General features: G+C 35.8%; 1 protein-coding gene across 1 annotated transcript in view; it reads right to left on the reverse strand.

Annotated features, from left to right (window-relative positions):
- Positions 1-237: 237 nt before the first annotated feature.
- The window catches only part of LOC125817709 (disease resistance RPP13-like protein 4), a 35164-nt gene continuing 12055 nt past the window's right edge, over positions 238-23346 (reverse strand). Inside the window, exon 2 of the mRNA XM_049497258.1 lies at positions 238-2866. Coding sequence (XP_049353215.1) covers positions 238-2859 — 2622 coding nt within the window. The 5' untranslated portion in view covers positions 2860-2866. The remainder of the gene's footprint in view (positions 2867-23346) is intronic.

A 23346-nucleotide genomic window follows, 5' to 3' on the forward strand; every position in this document is an offset into this window, starting at 1 on the left:
TAGCAATGCATAATTATCAATGCCAGCATATACAAAACAATCACTCTTAAATGTTATTACAACACTTGCTATTCATATGACTATTCTGAATAGTGAATAGTGAATACCACAATAGTTAAAGCTACTTAATTACAATAAATATTGTTACAAATCAAAAGTGAAATGAGAAATACATCAAACTAAGTAGAGTGTAATACAACAGCAAACAATGCCACAAACTGAATATATACTAAGAGCTTAGTTCATCTCATCATCTTCTTCCTCTGGTTTTCTCCAAAAGTCTATATTCTTAACAGAACACGAGAACGATTTCAGCGAGTTGCAGTGGCTTACTTCAACAAACTTTAGCCTAGGAATTGCACTTTTGATTTCTTCCCATGTCTCCTCTAGATTTGGCAAGTATTTCAAGCACAGTCCTTCTATTTTCCATTTATTTCCTTCACTACCCCTGAAACGATCACTCAGACGTTGTAACACAAGTGAGTCTTCGATACAAAGATATTGTAGTCGATCAAGCAATTTAGGGGATATCCATGCTGGTGTAGTATGTCCACAGAAGTGCCTTAGGTACAATTCTTCTAGAGACTTAGGTGGTAACAACTTCTCTAGCCTCTCTAAGAAAATCTCATCATCACGGTCACCAGCATTGACAATTAGCATCCTTAGATATTGAAACTGTGCGAGTACTGGTAGTTCGTCTTCCTCTATCATGCTTCCTTCCATGACATCCAATTGTAATACTCGAAGTTCACTAAGATCCTTTAGGTCACGCAAGTGACATGCATTTGATACCGTAGCATCAGGTATCTTGAAGCCATACAATTCTTGAAGATGGACGAGTTTGGAGAGTCCACGTGGTAGATAAGAAAGAGAGGTACAATTTCCCACATCCAAGACAATCAGCTTTGGAAGAAGGGTGATTGATCTAGGGAGCTTTTTTAAGTTGATGCATTCACCAAGTACCAAAATTTGGAGCCCCCATAGCTTCTTGATGGATCGTGGCAGTTTGGTCAAATTTTCCACGTCTCGAAAACTCAAATAGGTTAGGCGTTTCAAAGATGTGATCCAACGCCAAATATCATCTTCACAAAATTCGGAATTCTCCTTAAACTTAAGGTGTGAGAGGTCTAAAACCCGGAGAGACTTGACTTGAGCCAATGCAATCTTCTTAGTGAAGCCAATGTAATTGGCTTTGGTGAGAAGAAGTGCCCTTAACTTTGAGTTTCCATCCAAAGGTTGCAGCAATGTTTCATTTGTGACACCCAAACGGCGAGAGTGGATTGTGGCTATGTTTGTATTATTCTCATCTAAACTACAAAAGCTCTCTTCTCTTGCAACTCTAATTATCATTTCTCGAATCATGTCATGCATCTTGCAACTGTAAACTCTCCCGTCATAGTTTCTTTTACTCACAGCTTCAACGAGGCATCGACTTATCAATTCTGATAAACATTCAAGAGCCATTTTTCTTGGAGTTTTTGTCCCTTTCTTGTGAATGAATCCTTCTCCTATCCACCAATTTGCCAGTTGATCAACGTCGATCTCATAATCCTCCGGATAAATTGCAAAACATAGAATACATTGCTTTTGCTGAAGTGGAAGCTCATCATAACTTAGTTGCAACGTAGCCATTAAAGAATCATGGCTCTTGCTTTCATCTGCCAATATATGAGGCAAATCTTCATATACCTTCTTCCACTCGGAATATGACTGACATTTCGATGACAACAGACCTCCAATTGTCTTGATTGCAAGGGGAAGACCACAACATTTCTTCAGAATGTCTTGTCCAACATGTTCTACTTCAATATCCTTGCATTTTCCCTTGGATGACGCAAATGCAACCTTGCAAAATAACAACCACCCCTCTTTCTCAGAAAGCAACTTGGGTCGATGAATCTGTTCTTCCTCGACTCCCATTCTCTTAACAACATCTTCATTTCTAGATGTAACAATGATGCAGCTGCCCTGCTTCTCTGTTTTGGGAAGTCCTTCTAATATCCGTTTCCACCACCCGTCATCAATGCTCCAGACATCATCCATGACAATTAAGTACTTTTTGTTCGAAAGTGCTTCATGAATTCTCTTCAACAACACATTTCTATCTGACCTGTGATCATCCATTTTGAGTTGCTCCAGAATACCCTTCATGATATCAAGCTCACCAAAAGTTGATTTACAAACCCAAATTCTCACGTGAAAGCGTGAACACACTTCTCTATCGTTGTAAATCTTTTGGGCAAGTGTGGTTTTGCCCAGACCTCCCATCCCCACAATGGCAATGAGTTGTAACGATCCATTACAAGGAAGGATCCATTTTTTCAGTGTCTTAGTATCTTCAGCTAAGCCAACGGTCTGAGATTCATCGATGATGTCTGATGTCCATCGCACCCTACCCCAACTACTATCACCACCACTACTGCCAGCCTCTTCACTTTTACATAGACTAATCAAAGAGGGAATATAGTTCAAAGTTTCACGCATACTCGCTATATCCCTATTGATTTCTGCCAACTTCTTTCCAACCTGAATACGGAAATTCTTTCCACGTGGAGAAATAGCAGACAAAAATCTGCTTCTTGTATTTTCATGTGCTACTCGGTTTTGGCAGTCACTGACCAAATCATCTATTCTGTAAATCAGTTCTCTTAGTTTCGTAGAGGCAGCCTCAAGAGTCTTGTACTTCTCTTTGTGCCTGTCCACATCTCCGAGGTATGCTTGCAAAAATTCAAGGTCTGACTTTATCTTCTGAAACTCATGTTCAAATCCAAGAACCTTTTGAATTTGAGAATCAACTTTGTCAAACAATTCCTTGATTAGGAGCTGAAGAGTCACATTAAGTAACGCTTCTTCAATCATTTTTGGTCTGCAAAACTTCTCGTCAGTCTAATACTTCACACACATAAGACTTTAGACAATAAGAAAGATGAAAACTACAATGTCAAATTACTATATCTACGACTCCTATACCCTTATGATAACAATGTACATACGAAGAGCAAAAATGAGCAGTTCCAATACAGAATCTATCAATATGTCCTTGCACTACATGGTTGAGGTGAATGATCAGTTAAAAGTTAACACTGATCATATAAACTACTAACTGCATTTCGACGAAAATTCTAACATTTTCCTTACAGCACACAAAATGAATAGTGCTTTTACATAGAGCTAATGTCTTGCTCATGAACAAAGCTACTGCTAGTTCCAACACAAGTATGATAAATTGTTTTTTCATAAAAATTTGATGGCATTTGGAATTATAACATTATTTTCTCAGAGATTTACAACAACAATAGCATACCCATTGAAATCCCACTAACTGGGGTCTGGGTATTGTACGCAGTCCTTACCACTACCTCGAGGAGGTAGAGAGGCTGTTTCCGATAGACCATTAACTCAAGTACATCTAACTCAAATAAAGAAGGAAGAAAACATAGCAATTAATAAGAAAAACAGCACAGAGTCTACAAGAGATTGAAACAACAACAATAGCAAAATAGTGTGATACTCAAAATACAATAAACAACATATGGCAAGACCTACAAGGATACGATTAGTACTAATGACATACACCAACAAGCCTAAATTGTCGCAAGGCAAGACAATTCTCTACCCTTACTAACCCTTCTATTGTAATACGCGACCTCCACTCCTTATTTAGAGTCATGTCCTTGGTGATATGAAGTTGCGTCATGTCCTATCTAATCATCTCCCTCATACTTTTTCAACCTACCTCTACCCCTCACTTACCCCCTACAGCCAGACTCTCACACCTCCTCGCTGGGGTGTCGGGGCACCTCCTACCTCTAAAAAATGGAAATATTAACGGAGGGCAAATATAGTGAATTTATCATATTTTAAGATATTTTGGGTCCTTTTCCGTACTTTGTAATTGAGTGTAACTACCCTAAATAGTTATAATTATGACTTTAAAATAGCATATATCCCTTAAAAAAATCTCTATATCCTGAAGGTCAGTCTTTCTGGAGAAAAACATGCGGGATTAATTCAAAACGAACAATATCACATCATGTCAACATGTTTCCTCCCTCAAAATACATAAACTAAGTAGGTGTTTGGCTATAGATTTCAAATAAACATTTTTTTTTCAAAATTTATGGAGTTGAAACTAACATGGGTTGTGTTTGATTATATTTTTTTTGCCAGGAATAACTGAAATAATGCGATATATTTGAATGTACTTAAATATAACTTCAGAAGTGAAAAGTCGCCCAAAAACAGATTATAATTTGTTTGCCATATTTGGAACAACCAATTTCATGTTGGATTGCCTACAATTTTTCATTACCATACACTAATTTTGAAATAAAGTGAAAAAAAAATTATAGCCAAAACAGGTCCTTAAAGTTTCCAAATATTAGAATAAAACAACTTCAACATCTTTCTCCATGATTAAAGATGTAAAAACATAATTAACCAACAAAATAACTTTCTTTAATTGTTTTTTTATTGGCATGTATGTAAATTTAAATATAAATAAACTTGATACTACATGTATTAGGTTAGACTAAATATATTTTCAACAACAACAAGAAAAAAGAAGAAAATCAGAGGGAGTTGAAATTCAGCTACACCTTAAAAGTATTCTTATATGAAAATCGATCTATAATCACATGAAGCCAAATAATTTGTAAAAGAATGGAGAATTTCGAAACAGAGCTTAGTGCACCAGACGGTCCGATTAACAGAAACACAAGAAAAAACAAAATACAGTATGATAAAGCTATTCTCACCTGAATTAAGAGCTCAGGGTAATGTAGTGCAGAAATCAGCTGCAAAATTAAATAATCAGACCAAAATTATCTTTGTTTCAGCAAACCTCATGAATAAGAGTATGATAGGTAAGAAACTCAAAATAGCATACTAGTAGGAATAAATCACGCTACTTTTGGTGAGAGAACATGTATACTTGCCCACAATATTTTAATTTTATGAATTTTTGAATTTCAAAAAGTTAAGAATTGAATTCTAATTTTAATGTTTATATATATTTAATAAATTTCTTAATATAAATATATCGTTTCAATTAGTTTGGTATGTATATAAGGTTTTAGTTCCATCTTGCGTGTACTCCATATATTTACTTTATTGTATTCTCTTTGTCTCAAAAAGAATGACATACTTTTTTTAAGTCAGTTTAATAAAGAATGAACCTTATTTTTTGCAATACCATTATTTTAGTTTTTTATGTGGCATAGTTATAGCACAAAATTAACATTTTGATACATTAACATAATTTTAATTTAACTCCACCTTGTATATACTTCATCTGTTTAATTTACGATTAAGAGTCAAGAGTATCTTTATACTATATAAAATAATTAAAAATGTCCTTTTTGGTTTAGTGGTTTCAATTATTGGGGTCAAGTGACCCCTCGCTTGCCACAAAATCGACAATCAATCTATGCTATTAATTTTGTGGTCTATTCTTTATTTTATTTTATTTTATTATGTTTTTACGGATTAGATAGGTAAATTGAGAGTGCCCAAATTGTCATAGGAGTGACAAACGAGTGAGTCGAGTTGAAAATGAGTCAAATAAAAATGGATAAAGTACTCAACTAGACTCGATTCACATTTTAAATGGATAAAAATGAGTTACCCAATGAATACTCATATTATAATAGAAATGTTGTTAAAAGTTTTAAAACAAAATCTTTTTAAAGTTTTTTATCACCCCACCAGCTCCGTACCCCTATAACAAAAAATGTAAAAAAAATAAATTAGTTTTTTTTTTTATAAAAATAAAAATAATTAAATTTTTTTATCACCCACTAGCGCTCCTCCCCCCCCCTCAATTCCAAAAAAAAAATTAAAATTTTCTTTTACCCCCACACCTACGCCCAATGCCCCTACCCCTACCCCCTACACCCCTAACCCCCATCCACAAAAAAAATATTCTACGACCCGCACACCCTTCCCCAAAAAAAAATAGAAAAAAGGATTTCTTCACCCGATCCCCCTACCATCACCACCCCTACCCCCACATGGCCACACCCCAATCCCAAAAACAGATTAAAAAAAATTTAAATTTTTAAAAAATAAATTCCTCACCCCACCCTCCACCAGCCCCCCCCCCACACACACACCGCAATCCCAAAAAAAAAATTGACAGAATTTTAAATTTTTTTCATAATTTTTTTTTAAAAAGAAATTATTCACCCCCACTCCCCCAACCCCGGCACGCCCCCCTATCCCAAGAAAAATGTAAAAAATTATTGAATTTTTTTTTTAAAGAAAGCCTTTTTACCACACCACCGCTTACCATTTTTTTTTAATTATTATTTTTATGGATGAACATCTTTTACTCATTTTATCTATTTAACTATCCACTTTTAAATGGGTAATATGAGTATTATTTACTTTTACCTATTTTAAAATGAGTTGGATATCCAATCCATTTTAAAATGAATAAATATGAATGTGTACCCATATAAATTACCCATCCTTCCATTCCTAGTCATAATCAGGCTGAGCTTGATCTCCCTACTCGCAAATTTTATTGCAAGTTTATTTTGTATACGTAAATATTCATATGATTATAATTATAGCAAACATATCAATAGGCAGGGTGAAATTAAATGAAGTCAACCTAAATTGAAGTTCAGAAAAGAAAGGGAAGAAAATGGCCTTGTCCTTCACTAGCGTTTAGTGCTCTATAGCTGTACAATAACTTTGGGGTCGTTATTCAACCCTCGAAAAAATAGCTGATTAGAGCTATGTAAATATTACTGTAGAAATTAATTATGAGAAAATTTATATTATATTTTATGTAAACATAATGTTTAGTTATTCATTTGTTATCTATCACATAAAATAGTAGATATATTTATGTTAATTTTTAAAATTTAAATTTAACATAATATTGATTTTATATATGAATAATTTACCTTTTAACAAACATTAAATATGATATTACTTAATTATGTAGGATTTAATACCTGTCTAACTTGCGTCCAAATCATCTACTAAACAACCCTACAAGTCTAGTTTATATTTGTGTGCCTGGGCAAAGCTAGTAAGAGTCCAAGGGGTGTCCGAATCTTCTTTGGTGAAAAAAAAACATTGTTTATAAAAACATTTTTTTATGTATATATGTAGTTTGTTGGACCCCTTGACTTCTTCGTGTATTTACTTTATCATATTTTGAACCCCTTAATAATAATTCTGACCCAGTCACGATTTGTATGGTGATCATTCTTCGGGTTAGCAGATTATAAATAACTTATAAGTATTTAAGTAGTGAATATATCACAATCAGCATATGGCTCCTTCACCCCCCCCGAACCCCAAGTATTTAAAATCAACTTTATAAGAAAATGGATGGACGATAGAAAAGAAATGGAGAGGAAGTTGGAACTTTTCTTTTGAAGAAGATATTTTTGAAATTTAAGTTATAAAATTCAACATCTATTATATATATATATATATATATATTGCAATTTTCCGGGGGCCTGTAGCTCCACCCAAGTGTATGCAGTGGTGGAACTACATATAATTAAGGGGTATTAATCAATATTTTTTTGTCAAAAAATTACATTGTGTAGCTAGATAAAAATATTTTCTTATATATATATTGACACTCTGTGACTTTTTCATTAGTTTACTCTTATATATTTAGACACTCTTTAATAAATTTTTTGACTTTGTCACTGAGTGCAGGGCGCAGCCACCTTATACTAGGGGGGTTGAACCCCCTTCAGTAGAAAATTATATTATTTATAGTTGGTTAAAATATCTTTTTATGTATATATGGTAGATGTCGAAACCTCTTTAACTACTTCGTATGTCTATTACTACAGAATTTAAACTCCTATATTGAAAATCATGACTTCGTCACTGACCGAGTGTATGGTCTAATGATGATCAACGTGTTTCATATTTCTCTTTGTCCAAGTAATTCCATCTTTATTGGAAAGTAATTTTCTTCATAGAGCAAGGTTATTTGTACTGTTGGTTCAATAAGCTTTTTTGTGTGCACTTCTACTTTTTTCCACCATATAATATAGATAAGATAGAATATATCACAATCAGCATCTGTCCCCCAACAATCCTCCACTATTTTTCCACAATGATAACTACAGTAGCTAGTCTCCCATTACTTGGACTTTGTGATAGATGGACCCTAATACTATATATAGTCTTGGTCTTAGTCTTGGTCTTACTTAATTATATTCGGAACAATACGAGGAAATGATCTCTTAAGATCACTTACAAATTTTATTGATAAAGTAGAATTTGGGAAAGATAGAGTATACGTTAACTTAATTACCTCTATTTCTTGGAAGTATATAGAGGTTATTTTCGAAAACTCCTAACTCAAGTGAAGCAAATCAAAGTAATAATGAAAAGGGAAAACAACAGTGAAGAAAAACACGACAACTATTATGACAACAGTGCGAAGCATACATGCAAGGAATTGTAACATCAATAACAAGGTGTGGTCAACTACTAAACATAATAAACAACCGATGATACATATAGCAAAATCCAAAGCCTACATGAATAAGCTAATAATACAGCATACATGGTGCTCTAAACTACCACCAACTCAAAGAATACATGAATAGGTAGATATTAAAACAATGCTCGACTACCTACAACTTTCGAGCGTTATATTGGACCTTTGCCTTTTGTATTGTCCTTGCATTGCCCTACTAAAAAGAAAAAAGTGGCCTATTTACTTTTATTAAGGGACACTCATGTCAACATTTACTGCAGTACTCATTTTCGTAAGGCCAAGACCCTAATAATGTCATATCCGACGGACTTGTCTGCAGAACTATGAATTATAAAGTAGTTTTCCATATCATAATTTATCGTATTATATAAACGGACAGAAATATGTAATTAGCCTTTATAGCAAACAGAATTATAGTTATAGGGCACAATTATTGAAACTATAGCTATAAAGTCTTATTACGTTTATTATATTTTCTATTCTAAAATTTATTCTATATATATGGTATTGTATAATATTATTTAATAGATATAAATTTGGATATGTTGTATATATATACCATTTTCTGTGTTTAAAGTAAAAGATAAAATTATTTTTTTAGATAGTCAAGATAAAGTTCAAAAGAAATACGATAAAGGGTAAAATAATTTGTTAAATAAAATGTAAGGTAAGGTAAGAAAAAATATTAGATAATAACACGATCACATCAAATCAGTTATTATATAATATAGTATAGTATTTTTCATTATTACATAACAATAAATTAAATGACCTTTAAGAAATTAGATAAATTTATCAGTACATATATCCTTAACAAATGAACATGAATGAATTCATTTTGATCAATTAACATGAATAAATTACTTAGGGCCTGTTTGGAAGGAGATCCTGGTAATTTGGATTTGGTGTAATTACATTGTCTGTCATGTTTGGTTGGACATGTAATTACTTGGTCATGTAATGACTGGGTTCCATTGTTATAGAAAAGTCAACGGGGTAAAATTTTGGGTCGAAAAACTTTTTCGTAGTAATTTGGAATTTCCAAACCTAGTCCAGATTTGGACGAAATCGGAGTCATTAAAGTCTAGGGAAATCTGGTAGTAATTGGGTGATCTAATTCTGAATTTGATCATATGAGTAGATAGATAAGGCGTTAAGGAATCCGTACGACTTTACGAAATTGAATTCGGGTGAGTAAAACTCCCGAAACTGATCTTGGCGTGAACAGATAGTTTCTGAGTGTCGTTGGCTGAAGGTGAGTTGTGGAATGGGGTCTTGGAATTATTAATTTTGCTCACTGTTTCCGTGCAAACAGCTGAGGCGGGATTTCTACCGCCAAGGCGAGGCCGTTGTAGCGGGGTGGGTGCCGAAATGGCAGGGCAGACCTGACTTAAAGTCGGAAATAACCCCCAAAAATGTTTTATTCTGCAATTTTCGAACTTGAGAGCTAAGGAACGAACCCAGGGCTTTTCTTAACAATTTTCCATCGTTCTTGAGGCTAAAGGTAAGATTTTCACTCCCCGAATCCATTTTTCAATTCGTAGAACGTAATCTAATGGGTAATTATCGATGGGGAAAGGTTTTGATCTGAAAACTATGGTGGAAAAAGCCTTAATTTGGAATATGGGATCATGGATTTGATCTAAGGTTGATAGAATTGTTAGTAATTCAGGTAATTAGTGATTATTTATTGATTCTCGTGTTAAATTAATTGTTTGTAGACCAAAAACAAGCGGAACGAATCCGAAAAGGGAAGAATCAAGTTTCTTAGGGTTTCAAGCTTGTTTCGAGGTAGGTGATGGTTGTGATTCTATGATTGTGTGATGTATGTTTGTTCTTGCTTCATTATGATACATGTTTGTATGCGAATGTTGCATTATTGATCACATTAATTGTAAATGAGGATATATAAATGATGAATGCCATAAATCATGACTTGATTGTATGATTATGAGAATGTACCACTACAAGAAAAACAGTCTCCAAGGAAGGGAAATCTAGTCCCTGAAAGTGCAAATCTGGTCCCAAAAGCGCAATTGAGACCAGAAAAATCTGGTCGTCACCCGTCCCAGATATTGCCGTCGCCACTGGTCAATAATGACAAGTTCAAAAAACTAGTCCCTGAATGGTTTTTGAGACGAGAAAATTTTCTGGTCATGAAATCCCTTTAGGGACTACATATCTAGTCTCAAATAGGCCAATGATATCCTGGCATACAGGTCGTTAAACCTCTTTTGCGACCTTCCGCAACCTGGTCCTAATAAATCATTAGAGACGAGTGTGACCTGGTCCTTAAATAGTGTTAGAGACCATTAACAATCTGCTCCTAGTATAGCTGTAGCGACCATAACGAACTGGTCCTAGAGAACTTTTAAAGACGAACAACAACCTGGTCCTAAAATAGCTTTACATACAAGTATCATTTCTAGTCCTAGCTTATTCATTAGAGACGAGCAACAATTTTGGTCATAGATTGACCTTTAGAGACAATCAATAATTTTCGTCTCTAATTGACCACCACTGATCTTACAACCATTGATATCACAAGAATCTATACTCATCAACAAATATCAAATTAATTACTACTAAAAATCTGGATACATAAAAAAGATTATATAGAGAGAGGGGGCAGGACGATAGAAATAAAGAGTGCAATTGATTACAATAAATGTGTTAACATCCCATGATGTTAGTTTCAATATTTGCTTAATTAACAAAAATACATAGATAACATTCAAGATTTTGCATAACATTCGTAGCAAACTAATATTAATGAGTTAGTGCATCTTCTAAACTTGTATCTTCACTGAAGAATGAACAAAAGTTGGGTAGAAAACTTAATGTTAAGTCTTTGTCGAGTGATATCCAGAAGCATCTACAAAAGCTGCAAGAAATAAGAAAAAACTATTAGAAAAACTTCCAGATACATTAATCAAGATCCAACATGTATTTTGAAGAACCATAACTATATACTATTTAGTAAAACAACTTTGCAACAATAGTAGAACAGAAAATGGGCACATTCTGGATGAACAACTGGGCAGAAAATGGTAAAACAGAGAAGCTGACAGCAATATATCCAGAAAATTTTAAAACAAATTTGTGCAGTTATGGAGCTGTGCAGAAAATGAAAAACAGAACCTAACATAATTAAGAAAGTTCAGTAGTTATGTTCTTAACCTTGCACCCACAGAGATATTTCATATTCAAATTCCAATCCACAAAGGATAGGGATCAGATCCTACAAGCTGGGCTAATTTTTCTTTCAACCAGGATAGTTGGTTTTTGTAGAACTTCAGAGTTTGTGTGTCGGATTTGGAAGGCCTTCTGCATAATTCTGGCTAGTCAAGGAATAGTATTTGAGGGCCGTGAAGCATGATGGTAAGTCTAGGGACTCTCCACCTGCCAAGGCATTCCCATTAGAGGGATGATATTGGAAAATGTATGGTAGTATAACTCAAAATTTGGATTTCGAGATAGAATGGTTTTAACTTGTGAGAGTTCTTACACTAACATTAGTTTACCTTTAAAGTCCTTAGAAGAAGCCTTATGAATGTACGATAACTTAACATTGCTTGGTCCCTTGTCTCATCTCTTCAAGATTCCGATAATGTTCATTATTGACTTCTTATAAGAAATATTGCAGCAGTGCATAAAACAATAAAACAGAGAAGCTGGCAGCAATGTTGCAGCACTATAGAAATTTTTTTAAAAAAATTTGTATCGTTAGGCAACTGTGAAGAAAATAAAAGGAGGGACTACAAATATGTGGTATGAGAATTGGACTAAATTGGGTTGTCTATGTCAACATAGTTCCTTCTGAATTCAAGATTAACGAAAATTTGGAGGATGTATCGGGGTTTATTACTGAAGGATCCTGGAATGAACAGACTCTACAACGAAATTTCCCAGAAGACATTGTTATCAACCTGAATTTGACCACAGAAAGCATATACTGAAGGATCCAAGAATGAACAGACTATACATGTGTTTAGTACCATGCTTTCCGCCAAAACTGGAAAATGAGTTCCTACATGTATCGGGGTTTATTACTGAAGGATCCTGGAATGAACAGACTCTACAACGAAATTTCCCAGAAGACATTGTTATCAACCTGAATTTGACCACAGAAAGCATATACTGAAGGATCCAAGAATGAACAGACTATACATGTGTTTAGTACCATGCTTTCCGCCAAAACTGGAAAATGAGTTCCTACATTTATTCCAACTCCTAATCAATCTTACACCTAGTCATTGTTATCAACCTTTAATATCCAAAAGTATCACCAATACACAATCCTTGTAGTACCTTGTTGGCTAATCATACACCTCATCTACTAACTGTATGTCACCTAAACTACAGGCAAATGATAACAATTTCCTCTTTCTCCATACACATCAAGAAACAGAAAAAAACAAAACTTTACATAAAATTAGCATCTGGGTGTCTTTAATAAAGGAAAAGGAAAACAAAGACGGAGTACATACTTCAACAAGCCAGAAACTCAGGAACCCAAACAAACAGGGTACTGGGACAGATGTGGGATACATGGCTACCATTCAAATTGTATTTTTTATTTGGAGAGTTTGGAAATGTAAAATACCTATTATGGATGTAAAATACCTACAAATCACAACAACAGGAAACCATACAACACTTATTCTTGACCAGTAACTTTGCTGTTGAGGTATGGAAAACTTTAATGGCAGCTGCTGGGATGAACACAAACCTAATTCAGGTGCATCAGGTGATCAGGGCATGGTGGGAAGCTAACTAATGTTCTAAGCTCAAACAATTGTCTAAAGCACGGCTGTGATAATTTGGGAATTATGGAAAAGAAGAAACATAGCCACAATATAAGAGAGTGTGTACAAACACAGCCACAAGAAGATAGTACATCGTTGACCATAAGACATGGTGTAACCAGATAATATAGCGAGGGAACTCGGTAGGTAAGTTTCGACCACATTTTCGTAATGCCAATAACATATGCTAGGGTCTGAATGCTATTGCTACTGTGACTGCTCTATTTTTCGACTAATTCTTGAGAAATGCTCAAATTGGTTTCAAAATCATAGAACCTGGTGAGGGCCTAGAGGTGCTTTTATATGATTCTAGCCAAAAGAAGAAAGAAAACAAGCACTTTTTCAGCAATAACAACAATAAACTAATAAAGGGGTCTAAGTGTACATAATGTCCAGATTGAACTTTCCAAGCAGAGAATATCAAGTTACAAGCTCATATGTTCACATATCAAGATGAAGGACAGGCATACAAGTTATCCAGATATTTCATCCACCAGATAAGAACAAGTTTCATTTAAGATCAGTAGATTGAAAGATTTCTTTTTCACATTGAAAGATCAGTAGATTGATATTATTCACACATTCATTATGATGCGACATCTCAACAAAATTATTTAAAAAGTTAGGTATAATGTTACTAACTTGGTCAGCTGAAAAGGCAGTGGTCATTCAGTTGAAACAGATGTTATAGGTGGGACATGTGATTGCTGAGCAGCGAAGAGTTCTTTCATTTTCATTATTTCTTTCTTCTTATCTTCTATGGTAGACAAACGATCATTCAAAGATTTGTTTTCCTCGTTCAGGGATTTGTTTTCTTCATTCAAGGATTTGATATCCTTTTGAGTTGAACGTAGCGTGGACAACAATTCAGCCTTTGAAGAAGTTCCACCTTTCAAGTCTTTTGCCTTTACTCCACCCCCAAATCCAAATACATGGCTACGAGTTTGAGGTCCATAATATTTTTCAACAATCTCTATAGTAGATAGGGGGATTGATCTGCTTGAACCATTTCTTTGAGTTGAGCCTACAAAATATATCAAACAACATTTTCTATCATAACACATCAATTTCAAGTAATATAAGAGTTTATCAAAAAAATTGGACCCACTGGCGTAATATAAGAGTTTATCAAAAAATTTGAAAACATAGAAGATTTGCAAAAAAAAATATGTTTGAAAAAATCGTACTTCATTCAACTTCTTGGGTGTATTTCTCAACTTGACTAGAAGATGTAGGAAATGAAGTATTAATTTTCACGTTCACTTTCTCATGAACCATAGAGTTCTTATGTATTGTGTGCATTCCTTGACTAGTGAACGTGGTAGACTTTTCAAGTCCTTGTTCTCTGCCCTTCTCGATAGAACCTGGAAGAAAAAAAAGAGACGTCTAAAATTGTGCTAGCAAGTATAGATGAAATCCATACTTTATAAGTTGACGAATCTATCTCAAGACATGAGAAGGACTAGAAATGTAAACACTTTCTTAAGGTGATTCTGCATCAAAAGTTCTCATTTGTGAATATTTGATATTCCGCATTAGTTTTGGATTGGACAGTTAACACTCAACTGGAAGGATTAATACAAAGGCTTAGGCATTTGTTTCAGATTACCAATAAACAATAAGTTTTGCATCAAACAGAGCACTGATCAAGGATTAATTCAAAGGTTCAGTAATTTGTTCGAAATTACCAGTAAATAATAAATTTTGCACCAAACAGAGCACTCAAGGATTAATACAAAGGTTCAGCCATTTGTTCGGGATTACCAATAAACAATAGGTTCAGTCACTAAGTAAAAATCAGTAATTTATTTGAGATTAAAAATCAATAGGTTCAGTCATTTTCGAAAAAAACTGTTGACATTCCACACCTCCTTCCTCGAGATAAAATACAGAAAGTAGGAAAAATATATTTCTCTTCAACACAATTAAAGATTTCTCATATGGACTGAAGTAAAAGAATACAAAATATCTTACTTGTTTCAATTTCTTTGATGTACTTCTTAACTAGATAAACTTGATTGAGGCAATAAACTCTTTGATGGCATATACTCCCTTTCTCACCCAAAATTTTAAGCCCTCGTCCCCGTCCCCGTCCCTATCCTATAGCACCAGGCGCAACAAATGTATATCTAATAGTACTCTTCATATTAGAACCGACCTCATTTTCAATCTTCAATGGTTTCATCTTGAACCTGCAAAAAAGAGTCAAAATTATAAAATTGAACCTGAAATGTGATTATACATGAGCTCTTGCATATCTAGTTCCTATCAATGGAAGGAAATACGATGTTATTGTTTACTCTTGGAAACCTAAAGCTTGTGTTAAATTGGAGGCAAGCATATAGTATTAAGCCTCCAACATGCGTGGCTAAGACATACACAAATGGTAGTTTCAATACTAATAAATGAAATAGATGACATTGGAGATGTTATCAAAGTGCGAAAGGATTCTCATTATGACTTTCTCAATTTCGACTCAATGCACTAGCAATAATTGGGCAGAAGCTGAAATGACTACCTATGGTAATGAATAGTGCATCGATAATGACTTTAGAAATGTGCATCTCAAACTTGATTCTTTAATAATTTTTCTGACCTTAGAAACTAGATCAGCATTCAACAGTCAAGAAACTAGCAACCTCAACCTTAGAAATACTATTCATATTTTGAAGACAAAGACGTGGACATTATGTACTATTATAGGAAGGCAACCAAGATGCGTACTTCATGGATAAATGGCCATCTAATAGTACCTTCTTTGACTTTTTCTTAAAATTTTTGTTGGAATTACAATGAAAATCAGCCTTTTAAAGCAAGGATGAGGAGGAAAAATTTAACCAAAAAAGCGCAAAAAGACAATCCAATAAATATGTGCTCAACTATTCAGCTGATTAGGAGAAAAAGTTTCATTCAATTTAATCGATCGAATTCTTAGTTCATGAAGAACAAAACAATGTTTCTCAATTAAGATAAAACAAAATGTTTATGATATGTCCATGAACCTTTGTTGCTCTTCTACAACATAAAAGACCTTCAGAGACCCAAGACCCAAGCTTTGCCAAAACAGAAAATGAATCTGATTAATGACAAAATGTAATCACTCAATTCAAATGAATTCCTTGTCACGATCCGATTTCTCGAGTCATGATAGCACCTACTATACCCTACCAGTAGGTAAGCCAACCCGTAACCCAGAACATCAAGCAATGAGCAAAAGGGCAGAAACTAGCGAAAATAATAATCTAAACAAGGATAACAAAGCGGAAGCAACCCAAAATAAATATATACAGAAATCCCTCCCAGAACCTGGAAGTCACTAGTACAGAGCTATCTAATAAAGAGTACAAGTCCCAAAAGTGGACCACAACAGAGCGTGTCTCAAAGGCAACAAGACTAGCTAAAACAAAAGAAGGAGACAGAACAAACCCCAAAACGCCAAGTGCTCGCCCTCGTCTCCGAATCACAACTGCAAAAGAAGGCTGGAACTAATCACCGCTGGTAACTGGTACTGGGACCTGCATCACGAAATAGATGCAGAGCGTAGCATGAGTACCAACACAATAGGTACTCAGTAGGCATCATAGGCCGACTAAGCAAAAAGGGTAAAAACAATAAGAAAGGATAGAATCTAGACACAGAGAGGTCAAACGGATAAGAAAAGAAAGCACACGAGCATACCAGAAACAAATTAAGTACAACTAGACTAAACCTAACTGGACCCCCATAAGCCCAGAAGGTACACTCGTGCACAAGTTTAAATAAAACCTGAACGAACCCCCATAAGCTCGACAGGTACATGGAAAAGCTAAGTCTACGGAGAAAGAAGAAAATCGGGCTCTCAGCCCAAAGTAACTAAGATAATCCATCAGACTCCACCCAGCCAGCAGTGCACTCCCAGCCCAGCTAGAAAGAGTGACCCTAGGGGGCACCCAACCAAACAGTCCACTCCCAGCCCAGCTAGAAAGAGGGACCCGTGAGTGAGGTAGATATCGCGAGTCTTCCTACCATGCAGTCAGCTCCCAGCCCAGCTAGAAAGAGCAACCCGGGGACACCCAGCCAGTAGCACACTCCCAGCCCAGCTAGAAAGAGAGGCCCGGGGGCGATCGCCGATATCACCGAGTCTACCCAACCAGCGATACGTTCCCAACCCAGCTAGAAAGAACGACCCCGGGGGTGATGGTATCTCCAATAGGATCCAATCCCACAATAACCACCGTGGAACGCCGTCCACTCTAAGAAATCACAGAAAAGGCTCCAAGCCTATACTATCTCAATCCCACGCCTCTAGTGATGCACTAAACCTTCGAGAATGCGTTGGAACCGCAGAATAAGAGGGAGAAGATACAGAAGTGCAGCAAGCAGCGATAACGCCTAATCTAAGGCTCAAACTATCAGACTCAAGTCTGCTATTCCAGTCTACAAGGAGCTAAGTCATCCGAACGACGTCGGCAGAAAGTCAAGGCTATCCAGCCCACACGGGTCATAAGTCTAAGGCAATGCTAGCCTAACCTAGACTAAGGCATACAATACAAAGCATACAAGCATACAATAACATTTAGCACATAGACATGCAACTCTACTAAATCGGATAACATGATACTATACCCGAAATGTGGCCAATCGATCCTAACATAAGGTATCTAATCAAAGTAAGGTAGTAAACTAGTATCCACCCCCAATTCACTCCAATCGACATGTTTTTACACAATTAAGCTCAATCTAAAATAAAGGAAAGCCGTAGCCTACCTTAAGGCCAATCGCGCGCTCTCCAAATCACTTTACCGGAGTTTTTCCTTTCCGAACAGTCTCAAAACGCTGCCCCGCTATCAAAAATAGAGTCACAACGTTACTATGGTCATTTAGACACCAAAATCACAACAAACAGAGACGGGTAAATTTTGGAGTCAAAACGGGAATCGTGGGACCCGCACCGAACTGTCCAAATTTGACTCCGTCAAGAGACCCTAAACAGCACTCCAAACTTGTGTTCCAAAATGAAACACAATCCGAGGCTTAAAACATAGCAAGAACCAACAAGCAAGAAACTACACTTTAAACAACTAAAAGAAACCCTACTACAGCAGTCCAAAATCGAAATAAACGAAAATCAAAAGGTGCCCAGCACTCTTTAAACACTCTACAATGAAGTCACGACAATTCTCAACATGTGGGACTTCGAATCACCCAAAACCGAGCTAAAATGAGTGAGATATGACCAAAACAAAAATTCCAAAAACAAGGACTCGAAAACAGTACAGCAGTCAGGTTTTTCGCGAAATTACCTCAAACGGGAACCCCAAACCACTATCCGAGCTCACCAACGCGTTGCCCTCGAAAAATCTCACAACTAAGCCTTTTGAATCGCCCAAATCGGTTGAGAGATGAGAGAGTTAAGAGAGTTAGAAGTTTTGGAATTGTTGCTGAAAATCTGCATTATATTGCAGATTTTCTGCAATTTTTCCAAAACTAAAAACCCCGACGGGGTACTCCGATCTCGTTCGGAACCCCGTGCACGCAAACGAGATATGCAACCATACCAAATTCGATATTCCAGACTCAACGGTGCAGTCGAAATTTCCATCAGAGGTCATTTCGATAAAAAGTGGGTCCCACTTCCAAAGGTCATTTTAAGCCAAAACCCACAAAAGGGCTCGGAAAGAAATCAGAAACCTCGGGACACAAAAGAAGGGTCAATCTAGACCAAACTCAACATTCCGGAGCTAACCGCACTGACGGAATTCTCATCCGAGCGCGTTTACTCAAAATGTTGACCAAAGTCAAACTTAGGCTTAAACTTAAAGTTAAAACGCCTAATTGCACTGACTCACACTGAAAATCTCGGGAGTCATGTCGACCATGTTACTAGCCTAAAATGACCCTTCCGGAGCTGATGGAATTGTCAGAATTGGATTCTGATGTCATCTTCTTGAACTTTTGATCGAAAATGATAGTTCAAGGTTCATAAGCTCCAAAACACAAAAACTCACACCAAGACCAAACGAACGACCAGGTGACCGAACTGTCAGTCCCAGCAAGTCGTAACTGACTTGGGGTCGCTACTGACTTGGGGTCGCTACAGGAACGCTCTAAACGACACACAGAAGGCAAGACACAAAAATGACTAAGAGGGTCATTACAATCCTATAAAAAAAACTAGCAACCTCAACCTTAGAAATACTATTCATATTTTGAAGACTGAAGACGTGGACATTATGTACTATTATAGGAAGGCAACCAAGATGCATACTTCATGAATAAATGGCCATCTAATAGTACATTCTTTAACTTTTTCTTAAGATTTTCGTTGGAATTACACTTGGATTTCAATGTAACAGATGATCATCTGCTATTCTTTTTTTTTTGTCTCTGTTCAAAATTAACTGAATCTCTTAATCTGTAATTAGACTTAAATGATATCCATCATAGTAATTTAAAATAATCAATCCAAAAAAAACCTTCGGAATTTATATTTATATACAAAGAAATGTCATTGAATACTTAAAAAAGAGGAATAGATTAATACCCCATTATTGTGAATATGTAAAATTTATAAACAGTGAAACAGAAAGTCATTTCAGATTTAAATGATAGGCTCTTCAAAGTCCTACTTAAACCTATAATTCCACAAGAACAAAATCAGTCTTTCACATCTATGTTTTTATACTTGGAGTGTCTAATAGTTACTTGTAACCAAAAAGATTAGTCATTGAATTACAAATCATATACATGTCTATGGCTCACAAAGTCTCAACACCCAATATTTTTTACAGATGAAATCATTAACCTAATTAATGTTAAAAAAGATGAAGAAGAAGAAGTAACTTGAATACACAAGAAAAAAATATCATTAATATAACTTATGAAAGAAACACAACAACTCGATCAAAAGATGAACCCACCTGAAATATTGTCTCAAGCAAAGTTGTGTTGGATTCTATTTCGAACAGAGCAGCAACAACTCGATCAGAAGAATGAACACACCTGAAGTTTTCTCTCGAGCAAAGCTTTGATGGATTCTCGACCAGATCGAGCAGCAACAACACGAGGAAGAAGAAGACACCTTTATCAATTTAATGGAAGAATTTAGTTGAGATTAGGGCAGACAACAACAACACAAAGAAGAAGACACATCTATCCATTAAAGGTGTAGAGCATCGTTGAGATTAGGGCAGATTACATTCATGAGTTGTAATGGTGATCTGAAGAGATTAGGGCAACTTTTAGGACAAGCTTCTATTTTGAGAATTTAGTAGATAGTTTTTTTCTTTTTACTTTTAGAATTCATTTTTAGCGCCTAAAATTTTGATGAAAAAAAAGTTTTCAGAAAAACTTTCCCACTCATGCCTTAAAATATGCCTCAAATTACATTTTGGGACTAGTTAGCAACTTTTTTAGGGACTAGATTTAATGTCTTCACAATAACATATACCGATAAGGACCGAAATATAATCTCGTCCCAATACATATACTTTTAGAGACAAGAATATAGACTCGTCCTTAAATGTTGGTCTTAATTAACGCTTTTTCTTGTAGTGTACTTTGTGATTGTGATTGTGATTGTGGCTTATTGAATGGATCAGATGTTGCGTTTCGACACACTAATTTGGATCGGTTGCCACGTTTCGGCATAATCATTGGATCGGGTATCACGTTCCGATATGCTAACAGTTTGGGTATGAGTTCCATGAGAGGACTAGTGATTTGATATAATTGTGTATCTTGAGAAATGTGAAACTGTTCGTTGTTCGTAAATGATGATGATTGTAACAACCCGAAAAATTAGTAAGACCAAGCTAGAGTCTAATGGAAACTAATAGGTGAAACTAGAGCCTAACGTGGGAGCTTTTGAGATTGGTGTTTGGTTTTATGTTGTATATTGACTTTTCATGCTTAGAATGAGGGGTTTAATGGTTGAACGTCAAGGCATGTCTTACACCCCGTACCCTTATAGGCTAACCTAGGTCTTGGTATATTGGGTTGACAAACCTAGGAAGCGGGCAAGGGCCTAAACTATATAGGAAGGTGAAGGAGAACTTGATTCTCTTTGGATAGGTTGGCGATTGGCAGCATGGTCGCCCAAGCCACTTGGCGATACGCCAAAGTGTACTTGGGTCGCCTAGTGGGCTGTCCTTCCTAGCCAAGGTACTGGACCAAAGGGTGAACTAAGCCTTAGCTCGCCAACCATCTTAGTGAGTCGCCTATTGGTCCCTCAAGATCGCCTAGCGAGTTGCCCATTTTTGGAGCTCACTGGAAATTTGGATGAGCCAAGGGTTCACTTGGCGAGTCGCCTAGTGCCCTTGGTGAGCCAAGAGGGTCCATTGGGTGAGCAAGTTCGTGAGGGGAGTTAAAAGGTGGCAAGCTAGGCTACTGGTCAAGGGCCAAGGGCATTACAACGGTCTATGAATCCCACACGGACCGTGAAGTCGTCTGTGAAGGGTTTTTGTTTGACTTAGAGTGTAGGGTCAACTTCAAATGATGATATCTCTTAGCTAAAAATGAATTAGGTGGACCATTACCTATCCAATTAAAGGTATCTGAGTCCTCTTTCCAACGCCATCGAGTTTGCCCAATTTCGATCTCGGAGTAAAAAGTTATGCTCAAAATAGTGAAGCATTGTTAGGCTGGAAAAATGTGCGAGCCAAGGAGTGCCAAAGGGCGAGCTCCGGCGTGAATTTGGAAGTTTTCAAAGTTTAAGTTGGAGTTTTTAAGTAGTCTTTCCAAAACTTGAACCAACACTTTCCCACTCTTTTCCTAACAAGTATATATACTTTTTAAGGTCAAATTCCTTCAATTTAGTTACTCCCACTTAGTAAAAGAAGAAACCCAAGACCCCAAATCAAATCCCAACTTCTTTTCCCTCCCAAAAATCTTCTCTCTAGACTTCATTTAAGACCCTAGGAAGGGATCAAGCTAGAGCTTCAAGATTCCATTTACTCCCACTTATGGGATTCTACACCTAAGGTATGAATGCTTTTCATTCTTGGTTAACTTTCACCAATAAGCCCCTTCAACTATGTTTTCAAATTCCCCAAATCTAGGGTTTTCAAATATAGTCATGGGTCTTCTTCCAAAACGAATTCAATTGTTTAATTATGATTTATTATGATTGTTTAAGATGATTTATGGTTGGATTAATGGAGTATTGATGGTTTTTGATTAAAATCTCCCTTGGACCCTTGATTTCCCCTTCTTCCCAAATTGTGAACTAGGATTTGCCTTGATTGATGATGAAAGCTTGACAATGGATTATGTTTACATTGAATTATGTTTGTTATTGATGATACTACTAATTTTAGATGATTCTTACTTGAATTCCAAAAAATCCATGAGTTTTCCCCAATCCTAGTTATGGCTCTTCCCTACACTACGAATGTTGTTAGAAGTTGACTCAATTGATTGAATGTGAGTTGATTATGATGTAATTACATGATATAAGTATGAATCTACCTACATTCTTGATTAACCTAAGATTCTAGGGTTATATCATAAAAGAGGCAAATTGAGGGTTAGATGTGAACCTTTTAAGATTGATGAACTTCTTAGAGAATTGCCTTAGATTAGATCACTTTGACATGAATTGCTTATGAATGAATCTTGTAGACATGAACTAACTTGATTAGGTCTTATATAATGGATCATGGGTGAAGTAATATTGTGATCTAGTTTAATTGATGGTATATGTCTATAATTGAGTAAGAATGAAGTATGTAGTTAAGTTTACCTTAAAGAGTTAGGTATACATGATTTACAATGTGAGGCGGGGCTTGAGAGTAAGACTCGCAATATGACGATGATTCCTAAGGCTTAAATGGTAAAAGCTAATATGAATAAGTTAAGGATGCTTAGGCTTAAAAACTGATGTTATTATGTAGGTTGAAGTTGTATATGGCATTATTATTGTGCAAAGACTTCACCCACATGACCTATAATATGATCACATGAGTTTATGTATGAAATGAATGTATTACTCGAGTAATGGTTGTATCTATGTTATATATGTTGAATGCTAGATGTGTTGACTCAATGTGACTCTTAAATGCAATATATGTGTAT

The sequence above is a fragment of the Solanum verrucosum genome, unplaced genomic scaffold, assembly GCF_900185275.1.
Source record: "Solanum verrucosum unplaced genomic scaffold, falcon-dt-bn FXZP01000280.1, whole genome shotgun sequence".
In the NCBI taxonomy this organism is placed as follows: Eukaryota; Viridiplantae; Streptophyta; class Magnoliopsida; order Solanales; family Solanaceae; genus Solanum; species Solanum verrucosum.